This window comes from Salvelinus alpinus, chromosome 17, assembly GCF_045679555.1.
Source record: "Salvelinus alpinus chromosome 17, SLU_Salpinus.1, whole genome shotgun sequence".
Lineage (NCBI taxonomy): Eukaryota > Metazoa > Chordata > Actinopteri > Salmoniformes > Salmonidae > Salvelinus > Salvelinus alpinus.
The window spans coordinates 22,650,730-22,665,532 of NC_092102.1; the positions used below are offsets into that span (position 1 = coordinate 22,650,730).

General features: G+C 41.5%; 2 protein-coding genes across 4 annotated transcripts in view; both read left to right on the top strand.

The window, feature by feature from the left end:
* Positions 1 to 14,331, top strand: part of LOC139542523 (ADP-ribose glycohydrolase OARD1-like) — a 45,063-nt gene extending 30,732 nt beyond the window's left edge. The window contains exon 8 of the mRNA XM_071348065.1: positions 14,270 to 14,331. Within this exon, the coding sequence (XP_071204166.1) occupies positions 14,270 to 14,279 (10 nt within the window). The 3' untranslated portion in view covers positions 14,280 to 14,331. The remainder of the gene's footprint in view (positions 1 to 14,269) is intronic.
* LOC139542521 (synaptotagmin-2-like) overlaps positions 1 to 14,803 on the top strand; it is an 87,596-nt gene that overhangs the window by 26,229 nt on the left and 46,564 nt on the right. Inside the window, exon 1 of one of the 3 annotated variants that reach the window (XM_071348060.1) lies at positions 7,550 to 7,647. The exons of 1 other annotated variant lie outside the window; for it this stretch is intronic. The gene's annotated coding sequence lies outside the window, so the exon portion shown is untranslated. Of the gene's footprint in view, positions 1 to 7,549; positions 7,648 to 14,311; positions 14,331 to 14,803 lie in introns of those variants that run through there. One more of the 3 variants, XM_071348061.1, reaches the window with a different exon arrangement.

The window sequence follows — 14,803 nt, forward strand, 5'->3', positions numbered from 1 at the left end:
TTAAAATGACAATCAGGAAACAATTTTATAATGGCAGGAAAGGCCCTTGAAAGATAACAATGACAGTTGTAATTTTAATTATAAGTGAGTGTGTTAAAGTACTTGTCCTTGCCTTTCCTCTAGTCTTCCCTGTGCTGGTATGCTTGGAAGGTCAGTGCTTAATTTGGTTTGTAATGAGATTAATTGAAAATGACTCCCTTCTACTTTACAATTGATCTCACAGTTAATTATCACTATGCTCTCAGGTCAAAGCATTCACATCACAGAAGGAGACACTGAGCCCTAGAAGACACCATCGAAAACACTTATAAGTCCTGCAAATGGTAACAGCTACTTGGAAAAAGTACCTTGAAAAAAACAATACCTTCTCTATGTACTGGCACTTCAGGATAAGTGCTTATTGTAATCTCTCAAGTGCTTAGAAAAGTCATTTGTCCAAGAGTCAAAACAGTTTTTCTAACGCTAGAAGGAGTCATACGTTTATAGTACTTTGTGCCCACATCAGGTGTCAGCATAATAGGCTCCAAATGAGACGCCATTACTGTGGGCTGATATAAACACAAGTGACCTTGGGAGAACCCTGCTGAGTCACTGGCTGCAGTCCTCCTCCAAGCTGCATATTCATTGGTTGTGTCCGAATACCAAAACTAGCTTATTACATACTTAAACATTTAGCAGGTACTGTTTAGTAAAAAGTATGCGGTATGCCACAGCCGCAACACAGTAGTGGCTCCTGATTGGCTGATTAGGTGGGGCTCAGCTGAGTGTGGATGGATTTTTCCAAATTCAACAGACATGCATCCATTAACCAGCCTGATAATAGCTCATTTTCAATTTGATTAATTTCTCTAATTTCTGAATAGAATATGAACGGAGGTATACAGTGCATTCGGAAAGTATTCAGACCCCTTCCCTTTGTCCACATTTTGGTACATTACAGCCGTATTCTAAAATTGATTAAATAAAATGTTTTTCCTCATCAATCTACACACAATACCCCATAATGACAAAGTGAAAACAGGTTTTTAAAATGTTTGCATTTTTTTTTTTACTGAAATACCTTATTAAAATTCTGTAAGTATTCAGACCCTTTGCTATGAGACTCGAAATTGAGCTCAGGTGCATCCTATTTCCATTGATCGTCCTTAATATGTTTCTACAACTTGATTGGAGTCCACCTGGGATAAATTAAATTGATTGGACATAATTTGAAAAGGTACACACCTGTCTATATAAGGTCCCACAGTTGACCGTGCATGTCTGCGCAAAAACCAAGCCATGAGGTTGAAGGAATTGCCTGTAGAGCGCCTAGACAGGATTGTGTCAAGGCACAGATCTGGGGAAGGGTACCAAAACATTTCTGCAGCATTGAAGGTCGTCCCCAAGAACACATTCAGTTTGGAACCACCAAGACTCTTCTTAGAGCTGGCCGCCCGTCCAAACTGAGCAATCAAAGTAAACTCTGACAGAACTCCAGAGTTCTTCTATGGAGATGGGAGAACCTTCCAGAAGGATAACCATTTGCAAAAAAATTATAAAAACCTGTTTTCGATTTGGCATTATGGGGTATTGTGTGTAGATTGATGAGTAAAACATTTTATTTAATCCATTTTAGAATAAGGCTGTAACCTAACAAAATGTGAAAAATGTATTTTTTCTTTCTGAATTCTTTGTATATAAATGTAATCAAATTGCTTAGTACACACACCGAAACTTTTAAAATGTTGAAATCAAAAAACTTGCAGAGAAAAACGTGGACAGTCGGGTGCATCGTAAATTCAGAACCGCTGGGCAGCAACATAGCTAAGTAAACTATAGCACTGACCATTGGGAACGAGATCAGAATGAGTGCTAAGGCTTGATCCAAAATGTAATAATTGATTAGGTAGCCTAGCCTACAAAAATAAAACAAACCGTTCAAATCAAAAGGCCTGATTAACATGACATCAATAACGCAGCCACATCCCGAGTCCCTGGTAACAACATTCATAAATCAAAAGATGTTTTAGTATTTAGTTTAAAAGCTCTGATGACAAAAATAGCAAAAAACACTTTTCAGTGAGATAACGAAAATTCACTTTGGGGAAACATTATTTTTTTAATACTTATGTTTTCAAAGATGTAGCCTACGATGCAATACTCGTGATCATTTTAAGGAGAACAAAAACTACTTCGCCTACATTTGAACACCACCGCAGACGCTCCAGGCATCTTCCCAATGAAGTAGTCTAGATTTGTTTTTGGCTATTTGAAAAGAACTAGGGCTACCACTTGCAGCCCACCTCTTCCACTGCATTGTGATGAAGAGCCAAAATTAGTATGCATCCTGGCATTTAAACCATACTCGATTATCTAAATGTTGCATACTATTAAACATATTTTTGTGTACTGAGAATGTGTCATACGTGATTGTGTTGTTTCCCGCTATTCGTTGATTTCGGTAGCGCACCCACATATCTTGTAATTGATCAGCTGTTGTCAAAGCTAAAATGAGTATGATATCCGGGCATTTAAAGTATACTAGATTTTCGAAATGTCGCATACTCAAACGGCCTACTATTTAGGACGCAAGTACATAACCACTGTCTTAACCCATACTTTCCTATTCAAGGAGATGCGTTAGGTCAGATTCTAAGTAAATTGCCTGGTTTGTTTTGTCTGAGCACTGTAGTCCGTTTTACATGCCAGACATGTCTTAATTGCAAAATCATTATGTCCCCCTCCCCCTTTAGGTTGCGTGACTAGACGGTTTTCTGAGGTCGACCTGGTTTTCAGACAGAGGGAAGCAGAGTTTTATTTTTGACCGCTGGCGCCGGTTTCCTAGATTTGGTTCACAGAGAGTGTGAATGTGAATGAGCCCCGTGAGCAGACACAGACAGCTTGTCTATCTTATGACCTACACTAACTCACTGACCACTCAATAACAGGGTCAGGCAGAAACTGAACCCCCTAGTGGCCAGAGTGGTAATGCCAGGATACAGAACAGCAGGCTCTTGAAGGTGGGTTTCATTCCATCATGCTCTGGATATAGAAGGACTTGGTACTTGTAATGGGGTTTATATTGCTGGCAAAGTAGTATAGCTCTTCTCAGAGTACAAAATTACTAAAACTTACTTGACATTTCTGGGACTTTATAAGTCCCCTTGTCAGTCGGTTGTTGCTTTCGGTGCTTTTAGGTTGCCTCTATGACTTCATAGCATTTGAGTCTGGAGAGTTTCAGTTCCTCTTGTTATAGACATACTGTAGCTTAAAAAGAAAGCAGATTGATCTATTAATCATCATGAAAAACAAGACATTCTCTATATTTGCGTGATTTTTTTCCATCATCATCATCATTTGTTTTTATATTGACTACAGATTTGGAGTGTTCTGGTACATTAGTTGGCAGCCACCACAAAGGGGAGTAATTAATCTTAAACAGTGTGCTCATTTATCCCAGTCTGGAGCTGACTGTTTGTTTCTCTGGCACTGGGTGATGGATGGCCTTATTTCTGTACATAAGCACAGCCTTCCTTGTCTCCCACTGAAGAAGCCAGGTAGCTAGACTAGAGGGAGGCCTGCAGGCTGCCACCGCTGCCCTCCATCCACCAAAGATTTATGGCCTGCTGCTTGGTGAAAAATTGCATTTTGTTCAAAGAAGTGAAATGTGATAATCGGTTTTATACAAGTGTTGAACTTGAACAAAAAGTTATGTAAATAAAACAAAACAAAGGGGTTTCAGACGATGCAGGCATTGTATGTTTTAGGGTTTGAAGTAGAAGCCATTTTAAATCACTGAACCTCTGTTTTAGAGCACACGGTCCTTGATTCCCTGTCATGGTGTTGTGGTCTCTGCGTTCTTACTGATAAACTGGGAGGGTTGACAGTTTAGAAGGACGGGAGAGAGTAAACTTAGCTCAAGGTCAAGAGATTCTCCTAGTTTCTGATGATTCATCATACACAGAGATGAACACTGTGTGTGAGAAAAAGAGAATAGAATAAGAGAATAGTTTATTAATTGCTCTTTATAAAACACATTAAATATCCAATCTTTAATCATTACACTTCATGAATATTTTAACATGCATCATTAACTTCGTAATAGGCTAGCTCTTTGAATTGTTTCACAGTTGAAATAAACTCAGTTGAGGAGTTTGTAAGCCCATGATAGGAGTCAAGCTATACGGTCAGTATGCTCACTGAATTGGGCTGCAGCAAGCAGTCAGTGTATCTGATTTGATTGACTGTGTGGTATTCCCCCTCCCCCTTCCGCCTCGCTGTACTGTTCTGTACTGCCTATATCAGCAGTGTAAAGATTGGAGCCAGAGTGTCATTATGTAGGGTTGTTTCTGCTGACGGTGAAAGACACCCACTGTCAGCAATCTGTCATGTACTGTAGCCTAGCCTACACAACAACCATCATCCCCTCACATCCCTCCCACTCTGGGTAACTTTATGGATCAACACAGCAGCTCACAGAAACCTCTGTTTAGTACAGTAAGTGTCCATTTAAATCCTGATTAGATAAGAGGGAAAATACACTATATATGCAGAAGTATGTGGACACCCTTCAAATTAGTGGATTTGGCTATTTCAGTCATGCCTGTTGCTGACAGGTGTATAACATCGAGCACACAGCCATGCAATCTCCATAGACAAACATTGGCAGTAGAATGGCCTTAATGAAGAGCTCAGTGACTTTCAAAGTGGCACCGTTATAGGATGCCAACTTTCCAACAAGTCAGTTCATCAAATTTCTGCCCTGCTAGAGCTGCCCCGGTCAACTGTAAGTGCTGTTATTGTGAAGTGGAAACGTCTAGGAGCAACAACGGTTACTCACAGAATGGTCACAGAATGGGACCGACCAAGTGCTGAAGCGTGTAATGCGTAAAAATCGTCTGTCCTCGGTTGCAACACTCACTACCCAGTTCCAAACACTCTGGAGTGATGAATCACGCTTCATCATCTGGCAGTCCGACGGATGACTCTGGGTTTGGCGGATGCCAGGAGAACGCTACCTGCCCCAATGCATAGTGCCAACTGTAATGTTTGCGGGAGGAGGAATGATGTGCGGCTGTTTATCATGGTTCAGGCTAGGCCCCTTAGTTCCAGTGAAGCGAAGGCTTCATACTACATTATACAAAGACATTCTCAATGATTCTGTGCTTCTAACTTTGTGGCAACAGTTTGGCGAAGTCCCTTTCCTGTTTCAGCATGACAATGCCCCTGTACACATGCACAAAGCGAGGTCCATACAGAAATGTTTTGTCAAGATTGGTATGGAAGAACTTGACAGGCCTGCACAGAGCCCTGACCTCAACCCCATTGAACACCTTTGGGATGAATTGTAACGTCGACTGCGAGCCAGGCCTAATCCCCCAACACCGTTGCCCGATCTCACTAATGCTTTTGTGACTAAATGGAAGCAAGTCCCTGCAGCGATGTTCCAACATCTAGTGGAAAGCTTTCCCGAAAAGTGGAGGCTGTTGTAGCAGCAAAGGGAGGACCAACTCCATATTAATGCCAATGATTTTGGAATGAGATGTTCGATGGGCAATTTGTTCATGTAGTGTATGTACGCCTAGTTGCGGATTTGCAAAGGTAATTTCGAATATTAGGATAAACCAATGAAAAAACTCTGGTGGAGCAAATACACAGGACGTACTGTTGACTACTGCAGTCACAAAATTATGAAAATGCACTGTTGGAGTTGATTGACAAGTATACTTAATCCTTTATATCCTATTTTTATTCAGACCACATATTTTTCTACTCTACCACACTTTATTTATACTGTACCATGATGCCAACTGGGAAGACTGATATGGAATAATGTAAAGGGAGAGAAAGCTTAACCAGCCACACACAGTCAACATCATTTTTTATTTATCCCTCTCTCGTCCCTCCTTATTTGCTCTCTCAACCCCTTCTTTCTTTGTTTACAACTCTTTTGTCAGCTGTTATCTAAGCGGCTGACTCTCCTCGCAGCACTGCAAGCTTCAATTCCCTGGCCTATCTGCCGTCTTAGTAATAATTTTCCTGGAGAAGACTGCTCTATAAAATGGGCCTGCATCTGCACGTTGGGGTGTCATGCTGCGGTCTTCTACAGGATATAAACCTGGGAAAACACTTACCTCTGTGAATGAACCTAGCCTGGCCCAAATGGCTTTTATTTTATATGCAGGGGGGACCCTAAGACAGCATTGAATAATTATCTGAAGCATTCAAATGATAGGAATTGCTGTGTGCAAAACTGAAGCACAGTGCTGAGTCTGTGCAAGGCTTCCAGTTCTACACTCAGTGGTCAGTTTATTAAGTACACTACCCTGTTCACGTAAATGGATTGCTCCTACAGACAGTGAGTCACGTGGCCGTGGCTTGCTGTATAAAGCAGGCAGACAGGCATCGAGGCATCCAGTTACTGTTTGATTGAATGTTAGAATATACAATACGAGTGACCTAAGCAACTTTGAGCATGGTATGATAGTCAGTGCCAGGCGAGATGGATGTAGTATCTCAGAAACAACCGCCCTCCTGGGCTTTTCAGACACGACAGTGTCTAGGGTTTACCGAGAATGGTGCGACAAACAAAAAGCATCCAGTCAGCAGCAGTTCTGTGGGCAAAAACAGCTCGTTGATGAGAGAGGTCGAAGGAGAATGGCACGAATCGTGCAAGCTAACGGGCGGGCCACAAACAGACAAATAATGACGCAGTACAACAGTGGTGTGCAGTACGGCAACTCGGACCACACAACTCGTCGATCCTTGTCATGGATGGGCTATTGCAGTAGACGACCACACTGGGTTCCACTCCTATCAGCTAAAAACAAAAAGTGGCTCCACTGGGCACGCGATCACCAACACTGAACAATTGAGGAGTGGAAAAACATTGCCTGGTCCGACGAATCCCGGTACCTGTTGTGTCATGCTGATGGCAGAGTCAGGATTTGATGTTACCAGTATGAGTCCATGGACCCATCCTGCCTGGTGTCAACGTTACAGGCTGGTAGAGGTGGTGGACTGGTGTGGGGAATGTTTTCCTGGTACATGTTAGGTCCCTTGATACCAATTGAGCAACAAACGTTTCCGACACCTTGTAGAATCTATTTCCCAGAGAATTCAGGCTGGTCTGGAGGCAAAGGGGATTCCGACCCGGTACTAGATGGGTGTACCTAATAAACTAGCTACTGAGTGTATATGTGTAGGCATGTTACTGAAATGTGTTCATATCTCCATGTTAAACCCCTGCATTGCAGCAGGCAGCCACAGCCCTTTCTTCTACTACAACCATCCACATCACAATAGAGGGATTACATTTGGGCCAGATCTCTCCAGTGTACAACGCTCCACTACACACAAACTCTCTTTCACATATACACACATACACACACACATCTCCCCGTGTTCAAAGCTCCAGAGAGCTTGGGGGTAGCTGAGAGCCTTAAAAATCTCTTCTTAGCCACCACTGCCCCGTATGAATTCACCCTCCTGGTTTGTGTGGAAACAGTGTAGTCGGGGAGAGTCACGTGTCTGTGAGGGAGAGAGAGGGAGAGAGGGTTAGTTAGGAGGAACATGGGGGATGCTGAGGGGCTCAGCGATGCAAGAGGCTGTCTCTGCTGCTGCACAATAATCTTGTTAAAGAATAGAAAGGATCTGTATACTTTGATGGTGAGTGACATTTTCAGCTGTTTTGCTTGTATGTTCCCCCTCTCTGACACAGTGTTCAGTCAGGGAGAAACAGAAAAATGATATGATGTAGTATTGGAGTGATAAGTGATTACACAGTAGGCTGCTGATTCAGAACACAGATGTAGTGATGTTATGTATGACTTATTACAGCTCCATGTAGTAATCACAGTACAGCCGTCACCATTGCCACACAGCAAATAAATTAGAATGGCAGTCTATTTCCCCTGCCTCGACTAACCTTTAAGTAAAAGGAAACGGCAATCGTGTTCGACGATGGAATTCTATATGGTGAGATATGATTCATACAGTTCCCTGGCGTAACTGGATTAGTATTGAACATAACTCCGTTTTGACATTAAGAAAACTATGTTGGCCAACTCTAAAGATCAAAGAGAAGTATTACTCCTATTTTGACAGTTCATTAAAAGTAAATCCTTCCTCATTTCTGGCTTGTGCCCTGGGAGTCCACCTCTAAATGGTGGTTAAACCCTCCGGAGGCATCCAGCAACCAAAGCAAAGTGAAATTGTCCTGTTTACCAATAGCCAATTAAAGACAATCTCAGGCTCAGGCCCATCGTTGCTTGTTTTTCTCTGGGTTACTGTCTTCCCCAGAGGCTACAAATAGGAGGGACTGATCCAATTATCCTCAGTGGGAAAGAATGAGAAAGCAATCCCCTTTGAAGTGATTGTCTCACAGATCTGCCACATTAGGATTGATTTTGCCAAGATCTGTTGTGGACCAACAACTACCGTAATGTCATCAAGGTGATAGTAGCTGCAAGCATTCGTGGTAACATTGGCCAATGGGTAATATTGTAATGTTTTTATGAGAGAGAGAGAGAGAATACATCAGCTCCACACATCTTCTCTCGATACTTTGCTCTGCTGCAGCCCATCTTTTCTGTGAAATAATGATTGTTGCCTTTTAGCTAGAGGTCTGAGTATGGTCTGGCCTGAGCAGTGAGCTAATGGTAGGACATGTTCTTCACCTCTGTCACTCAGCACCTGTTTCACAGGCGGCTGCGGCACCACTATGGGCCTGGTGTAGAAGGAGGACTGTGTGGCTCAGTCATAACTCACTGTACTGGAACCTGGAGTTCTGAGCAGTCGTCTACGACCCATAAACTCTCTCTGTCAGCAGCAGCACACTGGTGCTGGGCTAGCTGCTTCACTCATACATTTGTGACATCATATTCTGAAAGGTTTTTGATTTGGATATTACACTAGTATGTGACTACTGGCCATCTTGTTCTTGATACTTGATACTCTCGCTGCAGTGGCAGTGTGTCCATGTATGCAGATGACTCAACACTATACACGTCAGCTACTACAGCGACTGAAATGACTGCAACACTCAACAAAGAGCTGCAGTTAGTTTCAGAGTAGGTGGCATAAAGCGATAAGTTAGCCGTAAATATTTCTAAAACTAAAAGCATTGTATTTGGAACAAACACTCACTAAACCTCAACTAAATCTTGTAATAAATAATGTGTTGAGATGACTAAACTGCTTGGAGTAACCCTAGATTGTAAACTGTCATGGTCAAAACATATTGATGCAGTAGTAGCTAAGATGGGGAGATAATAAAGCGATGCTCTGCCTTCTTAAAACCTTTTGTCAATAGGGGGGCGCTATTTTTACTTTGTAAAAAAATCGTGCCCAAATTAAACTGCCTCGTACTCTATTCTTGCTCGTACAATATGCATATTATTATTACTATTGGATAGAAAACACTCTCAAGTTTCTAAAACCGTTTGAATTATATCTGTGAGTAAAACAGAACTCATTTTGCAGCAAACTTCCTGACAGGAAGTGAAAAATCTGAAATCGAGGCTCTGTTCCAGGGCCTTCCTATTAATTTGCCTGAAATCTATGGATATACATGCACTTCATACGCCTTCCACTAGATGTCAACAGGCAGTGGGAGGTGGAATGGGGTGTCTAGCTTGATCTGAGGTCGAACAAGAGCTCTTGGAATGACGTGACCCCAATTTCCTTTGTCTAGCAAGGCGCGGGAAGGACATCTGCATTGGCTTCTGAAAAGCGTTCGGTATAGACGTCTAATAACTCCGGCTTTGATTTTATTTGATACATGTGATAATATCATCGTAAAGTATGTTTTTTCAATATAGTTTTATCAGATTATTGAACGTTTATCGGGAGTTTTGGCGTTTTCCGTTCTCTGCGTTTGGTGAAGATGGACATCTTCGCGCCACTTGGCTAGCTAAGGTTGCTAATTCGACAGGCGAAGAGGACATTCTAAAACCAAACAACGATTTATTCTGGACAAAGGACTCCTTGTACAAGATTCTGATGGAAGCTCAGCTAAAGTAGGAACCATTTATGATGTTATTTCGTATTTCTGTGGAAAATGTTTAGTTCTATTTTCCGCCCTCATTGCAGGCGCTGTCTCGCTATAACGTAAGCTGTATGTCGTACTAAAGTTATTTTTAAAAATCTAACACGCCGATTGCATTAAGAACTAGTGTATCTTTCATTTGCTGTACAACATGTATTTTTTAGTAAAGTTTATGATGAGTTCTTTGATTAGATTAGGTGACTGTCCAAAATATCTCCGGATAATTTTGTGCAGTTTGGCTACGTATTCACATTGTAAAACCACGATTTGTACCGCTAAATATGCACATTTTCGAACAAAACATATATGTATTGTGTAACATGATGTTATAGGACTGTCATCTGATGAAGTTTGTCAAGGTTAGTGAATAATTGTATATCTTTTGCTGTTTTTTTGCGATCGCTACCTTTGCGGTGAATGAATGCGGTTGTGTGGTTGGCTATTGTGGTAAGCTAATAAAATGCTATATTGTGTTTTCGCTGTAAAACACTCAAAAAATCTGAAATATTGGCTGGATTCACAAGATGTTTATCTTTCATTTGCTGTACACCATGTATTTTTCATAAATGTTTTATGATGAGTATTTAGGTATTTCACGTTGCTCTCTGTAATTATTCCGGCTGCTTTGGTGATATTTTTTATGGTAGCTGCAATGTAAAACTATGATTTATACCTCAAATATGCACATTTTCGAACAAAACATAGATTTATTGTATAACATGTTATAAGACTGTCATCTGATGAAGTTGTTTCTTGGTTAGTGACTAATTATATCTCTATTTGGTCGGTTTTGTGATAGCTACCTATGCTGTAAAAAAATTGTGAAAATATGCGGTTGAGTCTTTTGCTATTGTGGTTAGCTAATAGAAATACATATTATGTTTTTGCTGTAAAACATTTTAAAAATCGGAAATGATGGCTGGATTCACAAGATGTGTATCTTTCATTTGGTGTCTTGGACTTGTGATTTCATGATATTTATATGCTAGTATTTACTTGTGGCGCTATGCTAGGCTATGCTAGTCAGCTTTTTTACTGATGAGGATGCTCCCGGATCCGGGATGGTGACCAAGTAGAATTAACAACACTATCAACAAGGCAGGTCCTACAGGCCCTAGTTTTGTCGCACCTTCACTACTGTTCAGTCGTGTAGTCAGGTGCCACAAAAAAGGACTTAGGGAAATTGCAATTGGCTCAGAACAGGGCAGCACGGCTGGCCTTTGGATGTACACAGAGAGCTAATATTAATAATATGAATGTCAATCTCTCCTGGCTGAAAGTGGAGGAGAGATTGACTTCATCACTACTGTTATTTATGAGAGGTATTGACATGTTGAATGCCCCGAGCTGTCTGTCTAAACTACTGGCACACAGCTCGGACACCCATGCATACCCCACAAGACATGCCACAAGAGGTCTCTTCACAGTCCCCAAGTCCAGAACAGACTATGGGAGGCACACAGTACTACATAGAGCCATGGCTACATGGAACTCTATTCCACATCAATTAACTGACGCAAGCAATCAAATTTGATTTAAAAAACACCTTATGGAGCAGCGGGGACTGTGAAGCAACACAAACACACACACACACACACACACACACACACACACACACACACACACACACACACACACACCACACACCACACACCACACACCACACACCACACACACACACACACACACACACACACACACAATACAGGGGGTTGTGAGGGCACACAGTGTGTTGTGAATGTATTGTAATGTTTTTTAAATTGTATAAACTGCCTTAATTTTGCTGGACCCCAGGAAGAGTAGCTGCTGCTTTGACAGCAGCTAATGGGGATCCATAATAAATACAAATACAAATAAATACAAATACAGGAAGAGAGACAATGGAGTGATGACTAAGCAAATATTTAACATAACTATTTTCTCAAGACTACACAGAATTAGACTGAATAAGATGTCCCTTTGGATGTCTTTATGATGCACCTAGAGCAATTAAATCTTACGAATCATGAAATGAATTGTTTAGCGAAATAGTGGAGAAAAATAGACCTTGAATGAAAGACTCTCCAAGGTCTTTAAAATGCTAATGTGGCTGATTGACTGAATATTCATTCAGTACATATCCTGTGTACAAAAGATTTTTCTTGCACTGCATCCTGACGGATTTTACAGGATTCTGACACTTTTCCTTTTTCAATGTATGGAACCCACTTACATTAATAACAAAGTGGGTCAGCTTGTGCTTCTTAGGAACTAATCAATCATTCCAAGTGTTCCTGGAATCTTGCATCGACAGTTCCCACAAGTCTTAAGAAATATGTGTCTGTGTGAATAGCTCTGGGTTATTGGGTTTATAATTAAACCCAGGCCCAGAGAACATGCCCATTCAGGTTTACACTCAATGCCAAATATCTGTCCCCTTCTGGCTCTGGGGGGTTGTAGGAGAACCCATTATTAAATGTCAGAGCTCTGTCCAAAAACCTGAGAGCTGGAGAGGCTTTGTTGGGAATCTTCCCCACTGGCCTGTTGTCTCAACTAGATTAGTGGATTAATGGAACAATCACTTACTGTAGCTCTATCCAAAAACCACACAGAGACGTTGAGCATACGTTCAGTACATGCAGTTGAAATAATGTGTGTGCGCATATGAGTGTGACTGTGCATGCTTGCTTCCGTACCTACTTGCTTCAATGCATTTATTAGTGCGAGTACGTCATCAGCCCACTAAAATATTTATGCACGACTAATGTAGTTAATTATACAGTGGACAGAAAAGTGATTCTCTCACCAGAAGTTGGGATCGTGAAGGGCATAGTAACATGAATAACATTTGAGTGTTTCTTATTAGAAAATGGGTGTTTATTGTTAGAAAAGTCCAGGTAGACCCTCTCTGTTTCAGTCAGCTTTCTTCTGTGTGGTGCTTAATGAAAATGACCCTGTGCCCTCCATTTGTTGTGTAGGCTTCTGTTCTGGGCCAGGCTGGGTTGTATTGGGCTGTTGTTGCTGGGTCTGTGGCAAAGGATCTGTGGGGGTGGGGAGGTGGGAGGAATAGCCATAACAGGGCTATCTTGGTCCTAACCTGCCAATCACAAGCCTCCTCAGCGATACCACCAGGAAATAATTCTGCATTACATTAATTCAATAAATGCAGAGAGCTGTAATAAGAGGAAGGAGAAGCTTCCAGCAACAGCAAGCACTCATTAGTCCGCCTCTTTGTACCAGAGTGGCCTCCAAGCATACATCAGCATGCCCTATGTGGGACAGAGACAACTGTCAGAACCTCTTAGAGCGTACAAGTTGATTTAGGTTGCTTAACAGTTCCAGAGTGTATGCAGTCCAAATGATTAGTAAAGATGGGAGAGCAATATGTGAAATACACATATTTTTAGGTAACTCTTTGCACTCAATTGCTACTGTGAGTTGCTACGCAGTTGCACAATTGCTACTGTGAGTTGCTACTCAGTTGCACAGTTGCTACTGTGTAGTTATACTGCCATTACTAAAGTAACACCATTTTATTAATTGCTATGGTAATTGCTTTGTGATAAACAGTTGGCCAGTTTTGGGGGAATCTCCATCATATTGTGACAGTAGAATGTGGTGAGGGGGATTGTAATGATCTGATTCAGATATGGACCATACTGAGCAGATAGACACACTGAATGTCCTGCCACTTAGCCTGTCACACACCCAGATGCTTCAGAGAGTGTTTCATATTTTACCCAGTGCCAAAATGGAGCTGTCCAGGGCTGAAACAGACATTTTGATGCTTCAATGAGATTTCACTCTGATTGTTAGTCTATCCATACTTTAATACAGGAGTAGGCAACTAGATTCAGCCACGGGACGATTTTTGTCAGAGCAGATGGTCGAGGGGCCGAACATAGTCTAAAAAGAGATTTCTATTGTAATTTTATTATAATTTCATATCTTGATTACATTGAGACATGATCACATATATCATTTTATTTTATTTGTGGGAATACTTGGGAACAGATTTCCTACATTAAACAACATTTTTGCTCGATTTCTGGTGATTTTACAATCAATTATTACAATTGGGGGTTGTAGGAGAACCCATTATTAAATGTCAGAGCTCTGTCCAAAAACCTGAGAGCTGGAGAGGCTTTGAGGGGCCCAAAAAAATACTTGCAGTCAGGTTTTGGCCCGCCGGCCGCCTGTTGTTGACCTCTGCTATAATTTAACTGTGTCATTCAACTGATTATTTTCATGTTTCATTTCTAGATCTGCTTGAATAAGACAACACTCTCATTGTGATCGTGTGGCTACCTATCAAGATTTGGCTGTGAGTATCTGGCTAAGAGGGCAGAATATTGGCATAAAAAGTGTATTTGCAAAGCTGTAAATCTTTAATAAGGGCATATCTGGTGGACTGAACTCGCCAGAAGGGTTGCTTAGTGGGAGAGAGAAGAGAGAGTAAAAGAGAGAGGGGATATAGAAGGAGCAAGAGACAGAAATGATTTATTGAGTGCAGTCCTTCCTCAAGATGAAGCCGTCACTTCTATCGCTGTGATTGGTCCTGGCCTCTTTAACCAGAGACAGTTCACTGCACAAACATCGTTACATGCTTCCCCTCTACTCAAACCTCCCTCAGAAAGATCATCATCTCTGTTAATTTCAGGAAGCCTCCACTAGTCTTTAGTCTTCAGTCTCTGCTGTAGGCTACACTGTGGGCATTGCCCAGACGGTGGCCTGTCTTTGACTGGCCACAGTGTGCTAACTGCCAATGTCACCTGACATAGCATTCTGATCAAGTTG